Below are 18,649 nucleotides of genomic sequence, written 5' to 3'. Positions count from 1 at the left end.
TTTTGTTTACTATAACTATTATATAGTGTACTTGCTTGGTGTTTTATCTACAATTGAAATACTTAATCGTGTATAAGAAATGCTATTTAGACACCTTTTTAGAATACGAACTTTAACATAGTGATCTATGATGGTATGATGGGGAATGATGATTAAATTATTTTCATTGCTATGCTGACAAATACGGCAGGACGTTAAGTTAAGGAGAATCGAATGTCTAAACACTAAGACGTCAAGACATCGTTAGTGGCAGAACCGAAAGTCTCCATTTGTTTTTATACCAGAGCGAAGAAATTAAAAATAATTCATTCCTTCAAGTGACAATCAAACCTACAACCATCTACGAGTATATGCCCCTGCGCCTGCAAGGCCTCTCTTCATCATTATGATAAAAGGATTACCAAAACAGAAGCCACTTGTAGAAGCGTGCGAAACACTTTAGATAATGATTAAAGATGCCGCGCGCTGAAAGGTCGTTGTAACTTGGCTATCATTGTTACTTGCAATAGTTATGTTAGACTTGGATTTATAAGCTGTTTGATTTTAAAGGGCGTCTCGTATCAGCATAAATATTAGAATGTCATGATATTTACATTGTTTCAATATGATTTTGAATGTTGCTTAAATATATGAAATATGTGAGACGAGAAATAATATAAGATACTACCATTTTTTTTTTATTAATTGTAAATAATGTCGTTGTGAACGCGACTGCTGTTAGTTCTTTCCCCACTCAGTGAAAAAAATATATATTTTCATTTCCTAATTCTATCTTATTACCCGACAAAGCACGGCGTTGAGTTCCAATACTCAACATGTAATATAAAGAAATATATTTTCAATGAAATTACGTCAATATGACTTACTTAATATAGCACCAGTGTATAATATTAAGCAAACATAATAGATAGACGTCGCGCCATAATTAATTAACACTAAAACGGTACACGCAGTACGTAAATCGAGAAACTATTAAAGATCGTTGGAATAAATCAATTATAATGTCAGTGCCGATCATAACCTGGCTGACAGTTTATAAATAAAGCCATAGAATGTCAGTCTCGAGGAAGGGCTATATTTTATTTAATTTCTATATAATCTTTTAATTATAAGATTATCCCGCAAAAAGGAGGGTAGGTAGAGGGATCAGAGTGCTAGAAAACTTCGTTCTCCACTTTACGCCGAAATCACGAAGCATCTATATTTTAAATTTCCCGCAAATATAGGACCAGACCAGAAAATTATGAAAAAAGAATAAAATCTATATATATAAAAGGACTTGTCCTCACTGACTGAGGTAAGACGCACGCACAGCCGTAACCGCTGTGCGTAGAAACGTGAAATTTGGACATAAGTTTACTTTTGTAATCTGGACATCCACTAAGAAGGGATTTTGAAAAAATTTAACCCTAAAGGGGTGAAATACGGGTTCAAAGTTTGTATGGAAAAAAATTTAAATCACCACCGATTTTTATAAAATTTGAAATTTAGATTTTTAAAAGTATTTAATTGAACATGTGTTTCATGGTTTTCTAGAATTCACCCCCTAAGGGTGCAAATAAGGGGTTGAAAGTTTGTATGGAAAAATCTTTAATACGCCACCGATGTTTATAAAATTTGAAATTTAGACTTAAAATTATTTCATTAAACACATGTTTCGTGGTTTATTAGAATTCACACCTAAATAAGCTAGCGAAGCTGCGCGCGTCCACTAGTAATATAATAATTCCAGGATATAAATGAAAAAAGGAGCCACGCTATTTCTCCTAACCTCACATCTAAGACAAGCCCCACGCACTTTGTGACACCCGCTATTGCAACTTGATGGTCATTCGATAATATTATACTGACTTTAGATGTAATATAAATTACAGAGAGCCAGTGGGAGTGATTTATTTTATTGTTGATTAAATTTAAACACTATTTTCATTGATGTCATGTTAGCCTTTGATTTAGTTATGTGTTCGTTTTTGTTAAAAAAAATCATATTTCAGTTTAAACTTTCAGATGCTCTACGAAGCGATGATTGGATGTCATGATGAAGGACATATAGCCCAGAGACTGACCATCGAGGAAGTCGAAGATCATGCAAGATGGAGTAAATTGAGTCGGAAAGCCAAACCCGGCCACAAATACCGGACCTTTTTCTATATAGGAAAATAAGAGACTTTCGTTTTCATTTCATGAAAATAATGATCGCACAAACGTTTCTAATGTTTAATTATTAAATCTGAAACTGAAAAGCTATTCTAATCTTGTCTAAACAAGATTCGATCCTACAACCTTCATTATCAATTAAGGCACTACTTACTTAACACTACATACTTATTATCACTTCCATCATTTCAACTTTCTATAAAAAGTAAAAAAAACGTCTCCGAAATGAATGTTCAAAACCAATAATTTTCGTGTTACGTCCAAATAATCCCACAGCGTCAGATTATTAAACGCAAAGACCGGTAATCGAATCGGTAACCAAAATAAATTTAAATGTCACATTGCAAAGTTAATAACTTAAGGATGGCGGTCTGACGGACAGATCCGAGCGGCGTGAATAATTGTAACGTCAAATATACGCGCTTAATCCGTGGAAAGGAGGCGTCGTAAGTAATGGTTTCTTTGCCAATTTACATGGATATATATGTATATATTGTGTATATTATATACTAGCTTTTATTTACTATAACCGAATAATATTTTTTTTAATAGTATAAGTAAAATGTATAAAGAGTTGGGTATAACATTTTTCTAAATACCCAAAGAGGTTCCAATATCTCACTCATAGAATTCGAATCTATAACCATCGCGCCTACCGGCTTCGTGTCCTCGGACGATGGTGGGTTCCATGATAAGGATTAAAGTGATATAATATAGCCTCAATAAAAAAAAACAATATAAATCTATCTCTACATGTAGGACCCGGTAGTTCCTGAGATTAGAACATTAAAATTAAAAGAAAAATACATACGGCAATTACTTACACGAACAAAGAGACTAAAAATAACAAACGGTAGAGATTCCACCTTAATATAGGTCAGCTTATCGTACAAATTTCACCTTAATACTTTTATTTCCTTATGTTTGCTTAGGAATCATAGAGCTTGATAAGAATGTAAGTCACAACACGCACTCGTTGCAGTATTTCGATATTGTATATAGAAAAAATATTTGAAACGTTTAAGTAGAGAGAATCTGGTGTTAAAACACTTAGTTCTTCGTATTCCACCTCAGTTCGATGTAATTCAATGCAGCAACGTGGTATATCATAGTGACGATATGAGAACAATTGACTCGTATGCACTAAACCCACAAACATTGCGCTTACAGACAGACGCCGCTGTGCTATTTTTTTATCCTAAAAAATATATATAATATACTTTTACTTAGTAGAGTAGGCAGCGAGGAACATGGGAACCTAGTGCTCAGACGTTCGTTCTTATTGAGACACTTCAGTGAGTGAGACTTTCGTTCTTATTGAGTGACGGAACTCAACGCCGCGCCTTGCTTTGTTACTAGAGCGGGGACATGAAAATATATAATATATATTTCATTCTCTTGTGTGGGAACAGAACCCATGACCGTTGCGCACACAGTCACTCGCAGGCTCGTGCCCCAGCGACGGCCACGTATTTTCTGTTATATTTTTATCTATCTATCTGACTATTGTGCTTAGTCAGGTATGTTGAGACCAGATCTACTTGGCTGAGCTGATAACACTGCAATAGCATAAAAAAATGTAAACAATATAATTTCAACATCACTTTATAATAATTATAAACTCAGTTCAGTTCTTCACGTATACAGCAGGGTAGGCAGAGGGAAACTAGTGTTGAGACACTTCGTTCTCCACTTTCTACCGAATTTTTCTAGGCATTCCGTGCTAAGTAGCGAAACTCAACGCCGGACTTTTGCCATGGTGCCAGATCGAAGAAAATGTTAAAAAATAATGGTTCCTTCGAGTCAGGATCGAACTCACAACCGTCGCGGTACAGTTCCACTCTTGTGTCACTGTACTACGACGGCCTGTTATATTATAATGCTCTAACAAAATACAGTATGTGAGTCATTCATTAAATATCCAAACGTGAACCGGTGACATTGAATTATGTGGAACGGGATTAATATACGAGATATACGAGTGTGTAGACGCCCTTTATCTCATTTCCTTACCGCCCTCTTAGGGTTGTTACTTATTAATAAAATTTAAATTAAATTAGCATCACGCTGTATCCCGCACACTGCAGTGTAGAGGGAACCTAGTGTAAGATACTTGATTTCCGCCACTCAACACGCAATCACTCCAGAATTTGGCAAAAAATGGCGAACGGAATGTCCTAACACTAGGCTCCCTTTGCCTCCCTGCCTGCCTTGCTACAAGCAGGATATAGCGATTATTTTAAAAAACAAAAAAAGAGTTTTGCTATATACGTGCTATATAGCATGTTAAAGCAAAAAAAATGAGGTAAATTCTATATTGTAGTGGGAATCGAACCCACAGTTAAAGTCTTGTGCCCCTACGCCACGAATGGCTTCAACATTATTTCCAACCCTGCTTAAAAGCCGCATATGAATCAATAAGTACAGAGCTTATAGAACTTTGAATAATGGAACTCGAAGTACGCGATCACATTAAGTTATCTTTATTATAATTTATATCCATTTATTTCCATTTATTTGGACGCTACACTCAGTAATGAGAGAAAGTTTAGTGTTAACAGAACTTTTACCTTAATTAAAATTTAGTAGCTTTTTTTGTTGTTTAAAACAATTTGTTACAATTTTGTTCTTACACAATAATTTTAAGATAATGTCATTTACTTCGTTGGAAAATGGAGTTAAGCTTTTGACCTACTGAGCTTTAATTTGGCTTGAAGATTAAGAATGGTTTTAAAGAGAAATTTTGTTTATATTTTTTTTTGTTTAAAAGTACCCACCGTTGAAGCCGTTGCGGTGCAGCGGTAGGGACATCGTATACCGCGACGCTTATACGTTCGATTTCCGTCCGGGAATAAATTATTTTCATTTTGTCACTCAGGTAACAAGACCAGTTGAGTTCCGCCACCTAACACGCAGGTCTCCAAGATTTAGGGATGGAGTATGTTCACTATACAGCTATATATGGAATACAGCATGAAGATAAACATACGAGTATATCGAGTGCATTATAGAAAGTAAATGGCAATAATGCCCTTTACCTATAGTTTTATTACATTTTAATTGTATTTGATTCACATTAAGTATTTACTAGAGCTAGATTAGAACAGATATAAAATTGAATGTACTATAAACCTGTATCTCTATTTCTTGCAGATCAGTATCTGCTCCATCGTAAAGCAGCATCATGATTTTTGACATTCATTTAGCAGGGTAGAGAGAGGAAAAGCAATGTCTAAACATTCAAATTTCGACACGGTACATTCACTTATCTTTCGCTGTACTTTCGAGACACTGTATGGTGAATAGCTGAACTCAACGCCGTGCTTTTGCTTCTATATTATTATATATTTATCTATTGTTGAGCTATGATCATGTTTGATATGCTATTGTTTTATGTCTTAATTGCTAGTATATTTTTAAACATTTTAAAATGTAATAATGATGTATACTATATATTTCTAATAGATTTACTATAGAACTATAACTGGGTTTCTTATCGAAGCTTAGTTAAGATAAAATTTCGTTATCTATTATCTATTTGCTTGTAACTGTACAAAAATGTAAAATTACACAAGCAATGTAACTCAGCGGGAGGCAGCGTTGCCTACTGAGACGGAAATCGTGGGTTTGATAATTGCATTTCTAAATGACATAGGACATGTATACATTAATATTTAATAGACACGTATATACACTCATATTATATTTGACTGTACGGCATACGGTTGTCGGTTCGATTCTCAAAAGGATAAATATTTAATTTTCATGAGCACTAGCAGAAGCGGCTTTTTAGTTAACCTTGCCGTTCCCCACTGTTCCTCCAATTTTCAAAACATTAAATATTGAGATTGAACGACCACACCACAGTGAGAAAAAGTAATAAAAATAAAAAATATAGCATTAAAATTAAATACAAAAGTAATACAAAAACAATCAAGAATAACATTATTGCCAATTGAAAATAATAAGGCAAGGCATTCGTATATAAAAAAAGGATCTCACAAGCTGAGCCCGAGATACGCAAAGCGCGTCTATTTGTTATATGTCACAAATTATAATTGATTTATAGCACATTGCTACACGCGGTGTCTTTGTGTGGATTAAACGGAGAGTTGTATGCGGGAGTGAGTTCAGAATATACATATAAGTATCTAGTTTTTAAAAATTAAATCTTATATAGTTAATGGTAGGCAATTGGAGAATTAGTTTAATTTTTACGCGCTTATCTAAGAAAGTGCTCGTTCAAATTGAAACATAGATTCTTAATTAACAAACCCGCTACATTCAAATATTTATTGGTTTTTAAAACGAGTAAGTAGTTTAAAACAAACATTGTCGTCAAAACCGAAATCGTAATATACATTTTTGTTACCAGAGCGAAAAAAACAGAATAATGCATTTCTCCGCTTTCTCCGTGTATCGCTCTTACATTCAGACGCTATCCCACTCCACAATGACGGTTTTAACTTAAAGGATCTTTTAAGATTTTATGATTTATTCATACATATGTCGCATAACCACATCCAAACGTGAGTTATGCTTTTATTTTTCTATGCAGCCGCTAAAGTGGGTGACAGTATAATTTAACTGTTTCGCAGTGTGTCGGGATTAATTGAAACTTTTCATCTAAATATAAAACTATTAATGTATTCTTGTAGGGCATTAATTGATAATTTATTTGACGTTGTTTGGTATTTGGCTACGGTGGCGCAGTGGCACAACTGTACAAATGATGGTTGAAGGTTCAGTTTCCATTCGGGAGAGTGAATTTAGTTTCATTTTCCTTGCATAGACAAAGATAGCGTTGAATTTCGTCATTTCAGGTGGAAAGCGAAGTGTTTTTAACCGAGTGCGGCGAATGACTAAGGCAGATAGGGTGCACGTGACTGACTTGACGTTTTTGGATTCCAATTCTACCCTTGGTAATATATTTATTAGATCCTATAACTTTTTAAAGTTTGGGCATTCAGCCTGTATCCTCACATCTTCGGTATCACTAGGAACTTTTTTCCAATCCCTTAATAAGGCAAATCCTACTACGGATAAAAATAACAACCAGGTAACCAACTGGTAGCAAAACCAAAATTTCCTAAATCGACGTATAATAGCGTTTCAACCCGCCATTCACCACCTAATCCTCACCTAAAGACATGAATGACCAATGTTTATTCTCATTTACCAAATATATTTACAGAGACGCTTCCCCAAACCCAAAGGGGCCGTGTCATCTCAATATTTGGGTATAACGTTCAAATACATTCAATGGGCCATGTGTACATTTGCCTACACCTTGCGGCATGGGGTTCGATTTCCTGTTTGTCCACGATAAGGGCTTCAACAAACAATGTTGGTATGCAAGTTAACACGGCTTGGACACCCGCATTATTACTTTCTACATACTATTTAATGTTGATGATAATAATTTGTTGTCTTTATTCTTTTTTTTCAGCTTCTTGTATCCCGCATATAGCAAGAAAAGCAAAGGAAATTTAGTGTTAAGGCACTTCGTTTGTTATTTCCAAAGAAGAAGAAGAAGAGCGAAGAAAATGCAAATATAAACGTAAATAAATATTTTACTTCCTCGAGTAGGTATCGAACATGCAACCGTTGCATTACAGTCCCACCCTTGTGCCTTGCACCACGACCTCAATACTAACTTGTATAATATTATAAGACTAGCGGACGCGCGCAGCTTCGCTTGCTTATTTAGGGGTGAAAACCTTGAAACACATGTTCAATTAAATATTTTTAAGAGTCTAAATTCCAAATTTTATAAACATCGGTGGCGATTTAAATTTTTTTCCATACCTTTCAACCCCTTATTTGCACTCTTAGGAGGAGAATTCTAGAAAACGATGAAACGCGTGTTCAATTAAATATTTTCAAAAATCTAAATTTCAAATTTTATAAAAATCGGTGCCGATTTAATTTTTTTTCCATACAAACTTTCCACCCCTATTTTACCCCTTTAGGGTTAAAATTTTACAAAATCCCTTCTTAGTGGATGTCCAGATTACGAGAGTAAACATCTGTCCAAATTGCATGTTTCTACGCACAGCGGTTACGGCTGTGCGCGCGTCTTACCTCAGTCAGTGAGGACAAGTCCTTTTATATATATAGATATTAGATAAATCAAATCCCTTACAGTGCATTGATAATTAAATAACTAAGAATAATTTTCTAGTTTTTACAAATGTCAAGAAATTATTTACAATATGAACAATTGTAATAAATGATAAGAATAAATATTTATTGATTTAATCGGAATGTAGACGCGATAATAAGTTGAGACGCCGGTCTCCGTTTTTGTTGGGCTACTTGTGTTTTTCCGCAATTAAATATTTAAAAATATTTGCTTAGTAATTCTGTTGCTATATACTGTTAAAGATAAATATAAATCTATATTACCTCTAATATTATAAAGTTGAAGTTTGTTTGTCTGAACACGCTAATATCAGGAACTACACTAGTAATAGTAACAAATCGAATACGGCTCTACGCCGTAACTATAGAAAGAGTCACTTTGGACACTTAAAATTGTTCTTGCGTTACACAAGATGCTTAGTTTCTACATCAACAGATGGATGAAGCTGCAGGAAATAGCTAATTAAATAAAAAAATCCATATTACTTCTGGAGGAGGAGTAGGCAATGTTTCCACTTCGTTGAGTATCGGAACTCAATAGAAAAAATGAAAATATTTCAAAACTACTGTTAGCTAGCTCATTTGATAAATACTTGTATAGTACACATTTGTATTATGAAAAGTAATAAGTATTTTTGAAACAAACAAACAAACAAACAAAAAAACAAACAAACATTTGAAAAAGGTTTTATACAAATAGTATTCAATGTACTTTCTTTGTTTAGTTTAAAATATATAAAATTCTTATAATATATAGATAATTTTAATAATCAATAATAAAGAATTTTAAAAATATTTTATTATGCATTATTAAGATAATCTATTATAAGAATTTGGCGGGTTTGACATTCTGTGGTATTTTATCACAAGAATGTATCTTATCAAAACAATAATTACTTTAGAATCAATTGGATATTATACAGCATTTTAGTGAATGGAAAAATTCATCAAGATCTTATCCACTATAAAGAAAGAAACTTTTTTTTTTTAGTTTCTCGCATGTAGCAGGGCAGGTAATGAAAACTAAGTGTTTAGACACTTCATATACCTTGCTATGGAAAAAATGAAGCTTATGCTTTTTATGGAACTATCAAACATTATTTTTGTAATACTACAACACTAAAGATACGTGGTCCATACCCTTTTATCTTACTATTATATCTAATTCTTCTTATCGTATATGCATATTAATTTTATTATTATCTATTTATATAATTAATATCTAAGATAAGAAAATATTGTCTTTGTTAGGTATATGTTTTATTTTTGTAAATTATTACTTAAAATTAAGGTCAATTATAGTAAGATAGACTTGTATTGATTTTAAATTATTGATTTTAAATTATTAATATACCTAAATCCTATTAAACGTTTACTATCCTTATACTATCATTTACTTCCGCGTAAAGTTCACATAATTATGCGAAATAACGTAAGTAGATAGTTTGGCAAATTGGTTGATTTATCATATATAATTTGACAAATGGGACAGTCAGTCATGGAGGTCAGTGCCGGTGTCAGTGTCAGTGTCAGGATCAGGACCGCGGTCGTGATTAGTTTTAGTTCATACTGGTATGAGGCCGGGTCACTCTAGGTAACGCGTCGTGACAACGCCCTAGGCTTCCTGCTACGATGGTTTTGTTTTTTTTTGTTGTCTTTGAATCCCGCGTATGGGGGGTAGAGAGAGGGAACCTAATGTTAATACTTAATAAATATTCCGTTCCGTAGCGTATAATTTTCGAGATATTGCGTGCTAGGTGTCGGAATAGAACGCCGAGCTTTGTTTCGTTACCAAGCGAGAAAATGAAAAATATTAATAGCAAATAATTAATTTCCACGAGCGCGAATCGAACTCACTATCATCGCCTATCTTAACCTACCTACCTAAACCATTATTTTTTTAATATTTTCAAATAGGTTCCATTTGTTATTCAAACCCAGCGATGTTACAAATTCGACGTCAGATACCAAAGATAAAGAGTTAAAGAGATATGAGCTAAAGTACCGACAAATTAATTAGATACATTCCACTGTCTTAGTTGATGACATCCCGCGTGTTTGTTTTTAGTTCAGTTATTAGTTCAATGCATTAGTTAGATGGGGAACATTGATTTACCGTTTTTTTCTTAATGTTGTAGGTACTATCACGTATGGAACTAGTTTATGTATATTCATTTACAGCTTCACGCCTTTTCCCGTAGCAGGTGGAATTTACTGTTAACACTAGTAGTATTTTAACAGTAGGCCATTCGTAAGTTCGATTTTGATTAGGAGGAAATTAAACATTTTATATTTTTATTTCTTCGCTCTGTTATCGAGGCAAAGTGCGGCGTTGAGTTCCATCACTCAACACGAAATGCCTCCAGAATTCGACGGAAAGTGGGGAGCGGAGTGCCTTAACATTTCTAATGCTATCCCGCGTGAAGCTGGAATCAAAAACACTACATTCGCTTCTTTAAGTCCAATTTTCGAGACGTGTTGATTGGCGTATATATTTTATTTGTGAAATTTGTCCCCCTAATTTGGCAACATTCACTATATATTTTAAAAAAATTAACTCTTTACTCTCTTTCATTTTCAACGCAAAATCCTGCATTTATAATTTATTTGAACATAATATTAATAGTGTATGAAATATGATTATTACTGTATATATTACTAAAGAATGTACATAGTAATAAAATTTCGATTATCAATTCTAAGGCACAATAAGGAAATCGCGTAAAATTTGTTTGACAGTGTACATGGATGACCATAAATTGCGAGTCGTAAAATATGGCGGAGGTTATTAACGTGAAATATGTTATTATACAATTTATTTAGTAAGTGCTTCTAGGAGTTTTTTTCTATTTATTAGCATCTGGTGATACTTAGACCCGTGTTTAAGAACCGCTCTCAAGTCTGAGATCGATCTTGAGATGTTGTTTTCATTCATAAATTATATATCGGTATGTAATGCAAACGATAATTCAAGATCCATGTCAGAATTGATTGAAATGACCCCATTGAAAACATTGCGTGTTTTATTACCAATATGAGAAATATTTCACTCCCCCGAGTGGGGATCGAACCCACAACCGTCGAGTTTGCAGTCAGACACTGCGCTACTGGGCCACGACTGCCTCTATAAGATAAAGTATTGTTAAACGCTTAAAATCAACAGCTACTCAAATATTTACATGTTTGTGATAAATAAACCGTTTATTGACTATGTCACTTTTTCGCACTTACATAATATTATGAGTTTAAACATGAAAAGATGATAATTTTGATATAGTTGCCAGTCTATAAGGAGAGTATAATTATTTAAAAAGATATTATCTTTGTTTTGAAAGGTATATAGATAGATCTCGCATGTAGCTCTTTGCGGTGTAAAAGTTAGGCGGCAAGCGTGGGACGGAGTGTTCTAGCACTAGGTTTGTCCTGCCTACCTTGCCGTCGTCGTGGGAATCGAACCTACAATTGTAATACATATTTATATAATTAATTATCAATTCAATATAGATTTTAATCGATTGTCGATGTCGTTAAGTATAACTGTTGGATGGTGAAACGATCAGTCGGTTGATACGTTCGCACTTAACTCATAAATCAAGTCTATCGATAATAACTGACTTTGACCCCTTATACAACAATGGGCCAATGCATTGACCTTTATTGTACTAGGCGCGATATTATTTACCATTTCATAACTTATGATGCAATTTTTTTTTATTATGCAGTTTTGAAATTTAATATTTTTTTGTTTTTTTTTTTTTATATTTTTTGGTATCTATTTTTTATCTTTTCTTGCAAAGTATTCATTCATTTCACTTCTTTTCACTTTTTTTTTCTTAATCTTTTAGCTTCACGCTTTATAAAATAATGGAATACTTTCGGTGATCTAGATATTTCTAGATCCTATACAATGTTACTAATTTTCTAACTAAGAAGAAATTGTTTCTATTAGTGCTATAAATAGGAAAATAAAATGTTTGATAACGCAATGTAAGTAGCATTAAGAGATTTTCATTATATTACCATATTTTTATATATTGTGGTTAAAAAGTTTATTTATTTCTCAAAAGAAATTATATTTCACTATATTAATCTATGTGAGCGGGGTATAATACAGGGTCGCATTCTATATTGTTTTTATAAAATATTCTTTTAATTTATTTATTTATATTACTAGAATTTCTTACATATTTATTTAATTTATTTATTTATATTACTAGAATTTCATATTACTAGAATTTTCATAAATGACTCAGCATTTTAAGTTAAATTTTTGACATAGTTACAAACGATGTTCTTATGTTTAAATAATTACTTCTGAATAGACAATATGATAATTAAATTCAAATTAAAACGGTGATAAGTATTTGAATGTCGGTACCAATTTTGGACATTTTAGAATATCAAATTAGCCCATATGTATGTATATATGTAGATCGTAGTTTGTTGCCGCCGCGTTTAACCGCCCTAAATAAATAAAACCAGTTAATTATTAGATTGTCGCCGTTGCGCCGTAGTAGAGTTGAGAGGAACTTTGAACGATGTGGTCGTCGGTACTATTTTATAATGGGGATTTTATTATTGGAATTTTCCAGGTTATAAGTTATTGTACGACACAGATTATGATCGTGGGTGTTTTCAGTTTCTGTGTTTTTCTTATTCTTAATTGAGTTGGTTTTTGTGAAGTTAGTCCATTTAGCAAACTTGCTTTCAAGAGAGCTAGATGTGTCCTCATCACATCGTCACATAAATTGTACGATATTTGAAGGACTAGAACAGCCCTTGTATTTTACCATCCAGAATGTAATGACTAAAATTAACAGAGGACAGAGTGAGTGAAAAATATTAAAATTGTAAAATTTAATAACCATAAAAACAATAAAATAAATAACTTTAAAGTTAAAACATTAATTATACATTACATATATTTAGTGCTAAGTCGTTATCATAAATCGTAATGTAAATTGAGACATCATTTTGAAATAAATCGATTATATACCATATATCAACTAATAAATCGATTATACTTACCACATTAATTGCCATGAGCAAAAGTAAATTTATCCAAGGTCTTGAATAAATCATACATAAAATTTGAGGCTAACACTTCCGTTCAAACACTTTCCAGTCACATCTAATAAAGCACATCGACATTTTCATCACTAATAACAATTTTAAAAGTTTAATTTATTTTATTATTATTTTTTAAATAAAATAAAATTAAAAACCAGACATATCGAATTAAAAAATATTCAAAATATATTTTTTACAATCCGCGCGCTTTTTTGACGTACGCGTCATTGACAGTTCTACTTTTTTTTTACGGACGACTTGCGCTGTTAACAGCTGGCGCTATACTGCCGAGGGAATTGCGCTTCCTCGTGTAACATAGGTGTGTATTTTAGTTAGTCAGGAATGTTAGTGTTTCAATCGCGATGAAAAAAAGGTAAACGCTTAAAGCACCGACTTCATCTATATTTTTAAGGAAAGAAGAGAGAAGAAGAAAGAAAAAATATACTTTGGGAATATTTCTTTTTATCTTTGATGTCATTTTTGATAATAATAAAATTCTAATTGATAAAATTTGACGATGATGACGACATAATTTAAAATAAAAACAGTATCATATAGTGAAATTAGTTCTTTCATTATAAAACAATTATGATAATTGGATAAGGTATTGGCTTGGAAACATAAGGAAACGACTTCTAGTTGCTTTATATCTGTAAAAATATGTAGATATTAATTTTGTTTATATCATAATAGTTTTAGCCGCTTTTGTGTCGTTATGTTTAGACATTTTAAACGACTTCTTTAAGAAAAGGAGGTTATCAATTCGACTGTATTTTTTTTAGCTTCACTTTGTATCATGCATATAGAAAAAAAGGCTGAGGGAACCTAGTGTTAAGAAATTCCGCTCTCCGCCCGGATTCGAGGCATTGGGTTATTGAGTGGCGAAATTCAACACCGCTTTTCATGTACCGGGAGAGAGAAGGTAAAAATAAAATATTCTACATAATACTGACAGTCAAATACATAACATTATTCAGTTAATTTCGCGAGAAGAAAGACTAATTACAAATTTTGAAAGCGTCTCCTACAATTTTTCAAGAAGTGCTAATACGTCATTGTTGCACCAAACGAATGATATCTCTATTCTCTAGTATATTGTAGCAATATTAATTTTATTCAAACGCCGTTACAGCTTAACGGTGCCGTTAAAACAGTAAAGACATTTTAAATGAGAAACATTATTAGATTTTATATGGTCGAGTTTCCATAAAATTGGAATATAACAGAGGGAAATTGCAGCTTTTAGGACCCAAGGCGGTACGTACTGTTCACGAATAACTATATAAGCCCACGCGTGTATAGCCTAGTTGTGGTCTGTGGCTTTGCTTGGTGATATTGGTTATAAGTATAATTGTGTTTTGTTATATTTTTTTGTGATATTAAGTGATTTCACTATATTTAACTAGTCGTCCCTGTTTGTGTGGACGTTAAATTTAAGAAATCACGTCTTGTATATGAATGTGGAGGGGACTCCAATTCCTTGAATTTTGTAAATGTCAAATTTCAACTTCCTGAATTTAGTAGTTTCGTCTATGTTATGTTTGGTTTAGAAATGGAAGAGTTTTATAGATATAACAGTTTGGTACTTTTTTATATTCAGAAGCCATAAAGCAACAAAAATATAATAATTATGAATGTTAATATTCATGTAATAGCTAGACTAAATAGCTAGATATCAGAACCATTAAATAAATGGAAAACTTTATAATTCTAAGACCATCGTAGCGCAGTGGAACAGCGTTTAATAGGAAGTAACGCAATGGTTGTGTATGCTATCCCCACTTTTATTTCCATTTTTCCCTTCTAGCAGACACAGGTCGGTGTAGATTTTGGAAAAGTATTAACACCAGTTTTTCCCTGTTTATCCTGCTACTTGCGGGATAGAGCGTGAACCTAAGAAAATTTTAAAATTCTAAATATATAATGTTATTATAATAATTATTATTTAAAAATATATATAAACTTTGCACTTTTGCGGGCCCGTGTGTATACTTGATTGTTTAAATTTGATGAACACTATAATATTTAACGAGTGTTGGAATTACACTACAGTGATTGCAGCTACTGATTATTACTTCCCATATCTGTGTAGTATCACTGGGGGACCGCTCTAAGACCAAATACTTATATATTATAGTTCACCTTATAATAATATAACCTTATAATAATATAATAACTATTAAATAATAGTATATACAAATAATAGTATTCTAGTTAAGTTTCTACGCATATATGACTCATATTTGTAGAGAAAATTGTGTCTAGCCATTATTAGTTAACCTATTTTAAATTTAAAAAAAACATTTTTAATAAGTATGAAAAATTTATGTAACTTCGATATAGACAAGACTTTTATTAAAGAGAGGAACGTCGTATGGACGCAACGTTTCATAGGATATGTAACTAACCTAAGGAAGCTTTAGCTCTACCTTGAAGAACTTTGAAGCTTTCACGGGCACCAGGATAGTTATTTGAACCATATGTGATTTTTTTTAAAAAGTTGTAGTTTATTAGTACTCACCGCGAGCAAAGTGGAGAGGGCGCTTGCCATGAGCATCGCGCGGGTCGCTCGGGGTAGGCGGGCGGAGGGGCGCGCGCGAGCCCCGTCCGGCCGCCCTCCGGCCCTCTACCACCGTTGCACCTTCATTGCACACCTGGAACACATATAATACGTTTAATTTAATTTAAATTAATTGATGATTAAAAATCATTGACACAGAATGCTTTGAAAAGTAAATAAATTTGTAGAGAAAATCTTGATTTCGTATAATAAAACGGCTAAGAATACTCTCGATTAAGTCAACTTTTAAACAAAACAAACCTAATTAAAATTGATTTGGGAGCTACGATGCTACAGCCAGACATACAGAATATACATATACAGAGGCACTCAATATTTGTAACTTATAACACCCCTCTGCAAGTATTGTACTGACGGGCGCTTCGGACGAGGCCAATCGTGGCGCACTGCCTAAAGCGTGCGACTATAAAAGCGACTTTAGAATTCGTCGGAAAAGAAATGGAAGGAAATGAATATTTCATTCTCCAATCGAATCCGCGAACGTCGCTATCAATAATAATAATATATCTAGACGATGAACATTTCAATAATTTTCTATCGCAACAATAGAAAAAAATTGCTTAAATTACATTCGATAGTAGGTAACTAATAGATAAGTAAAGTATTTGTATTATTATAAAATAGCCAAATAAATTAAATATTTTAATTGATAATGAATATTAGTCATCAGTTAATAATACATTTTGAAACGAGAGGTCAATTTAGTCGCTTGGTTTATATATATATATATATATGTATTCGTAAATAGATGAATGAAAAGAAGACTTGTAAATTAATTTGTAGGGACTTGTCATTCAAAGTATTTTTCAAGAAAAGGTACCTACAATGTCGGCGCTGTTTTTTTCAAGCTTAAGCTTTTTTCCACATAGAAGAATAGGCCAGGGATATAACGCGACAGGTTGTGGTTTCGATTCCCTTTCGAGGAAATGAAAATATTAAATATTTTTATTCTGCCAAATGCTTGAGGTATTGTCTATTGAGAAGTGGAACTCAACACCGCGCTTTGTCTCGACACCAGAGTGAAGAAGTGACAGTATTAAATACATATTTCCATTTCTTGAAGTGGGGATCGAACCCACAAACCATAGCGTTTAGTCACACTGTGTCCTGTCGGCCATGACTGTCTTGTACATTTTTTTAATACTCTTATTTTATTTTATTTAAAAAATAATTGTTACATATTATAGAGCTTTAGGGATTTCAGGAAAAAATACTATAATTTTCTGCAATACAGTGACTAATTACATAAACATTCGCAAAATCATCGTGGACTTTGCCCTTTTGTAATCAATCTGATGTCATTTACACACCTCCTTACATTTATTACAAATAATGATCATTTCTTTCAAAATAGAAATGGAAATTTCGTATTTAAAGGTTATCTATTAAGTGCTAGAATGGAATATCATATTTTTTCTTCTTTTAATTCAATGTCAATCGATTCGGTTGTTTCTTATCACCGGTGGCGCCGGGACTTATCTTGTACTTTCAAATATTTGTGCTATTATTCACATTTTCAGGAACGCATTGCTTATAAGAGATTTATATAGATTTCTAAGTATTAGTAAGATTAGTCATTTATAGATTTTCAAGAAATTAAAGGATATTTTTATATAAGAATCAACATTATGAAAAAGGATGTTTATTTAGTGCTGACGTAGGTATTTTATTTATTACTTTTTGTCCAGTCGTATCGTAGTAGCCATAATCCATACTTATATTATAAATTCGAAAGTAACTCTGTCTGTCTGTCTATCTGTCTGTCTATCTATCTGTCTGTCTGTCTGTCTGTCTGTCTGTCTGTCTTTTACACAATCAGGGCGATACCGCTAACTTAATTGTAATAAAATACTCATATGGGGATATTTGAGGTTCTCGGGATGAACATAGGATACTTTTTTTTCTCATTTGTATCATTTTCGATATATACAAATATATTAAAATACTTATTAATTTGGCATGCAATTTATTCCGCCATGTTAATAACAACCGTCGTTGCTAAGCAACGATTTGCGAAGATTTTTTTAGCAAACGTTACCCAAAAAATATTATTAGATTTATCAACTAATTAAAATTGAATATCAATGGATAACAAATCAGTATAGCGAGGAATGCAGAGCATTTATATAAAACATTTATTAGACGTTTAAAAACTTTGGCTATCTCGATCTATTCAATTGTTTCGTCGATTGTAGTGTGATCGATAATTGATAATAATAACTAATTAATAAAATTCATTAATAATTTTCTGTTATCATCATATTCTTTTTCAGTGTTACTTACAGGTACGTTTCTTTTTACGCGGTGAAAATTTTGAATGAAATTTTATTGGAAAATTATAGTGTTGTGTGAAATATAGTGTATGTGTGTAATATATCCAAAATTGCTTTGGTTTATAGCTTTTATCTTCACACGTAGTCACTTTTTTTATTCCTTCTACTCTCTCTACTTAAATTCTCTTTACATGTATAAAAAAAAATAGAATAAAAAAAATACATAAAACAGTTTAAATGTGATTTACATAATATATTATTATATGGGTAAACAGTTGGTAAATAGTAAATTGATTTCAGTATTAAATCAATTTTCTTGTACACAGTAACCATTACTTTCATTAATTAGTCAAGTCACTTGTTAGTCTTAGGTGAAGAAAAAATAGAAATGGTATGTTTTTAGACTAGAAAAAATAAATTACTG

The 18,649-nt window shown here is 32.5% G+C and overlaps 1 protein-coding gene across 3 annotated transcripts in view; it reads right to left on the bottom strand.

Annotated features, from left to right (window-relative positions):
- Positions 1-18,649, bottom strand: part of LOC146539343 (uncharacterized) — a 171,107-nt gene that overhangs the window by 20,454 nt on the left and 132,004 nt on the right. For 2 of the 3 annotated variants that reach the window (XM_085208257.1, XM_085208256.1), the window contains one exon: positions 15,893-16,025. In XM_085208257.1, coding sequence (XP_085064383.1) covers positions 15,893-15,928 — 36 coding nt within the window. In that variant the 5' untranslated portion in view covers positions 15,929-16,025. Of the gene's footprint in view, positions 1-13,329; positions 13,638-15,892; positions 16,026-18,649 lie in introns of those variants that run through there. The other variant, XM_085208255.1, reaches the window with a different exon arrangement.

This window comes from Heliconius melpomene, chromosome 4, assembly GCF_056956725.1.
Source record: "Heliconius melpomene rosina isolate 202511_hmr_F chromosome 4, ASM5695672v1, whole genome shotgun sequence".
Classification (NCBI taxonomy): Eukaryota; Metazoa; Arthropoda; class Insecta; order Lepidoptera; family Nymphalidae; genus Heliconius; species Heliconius melpomene.
Note: the sequence above shows the minus strand (reverse complement) of the source record. Positions and strands in the feature narration are given on the sequence as shown.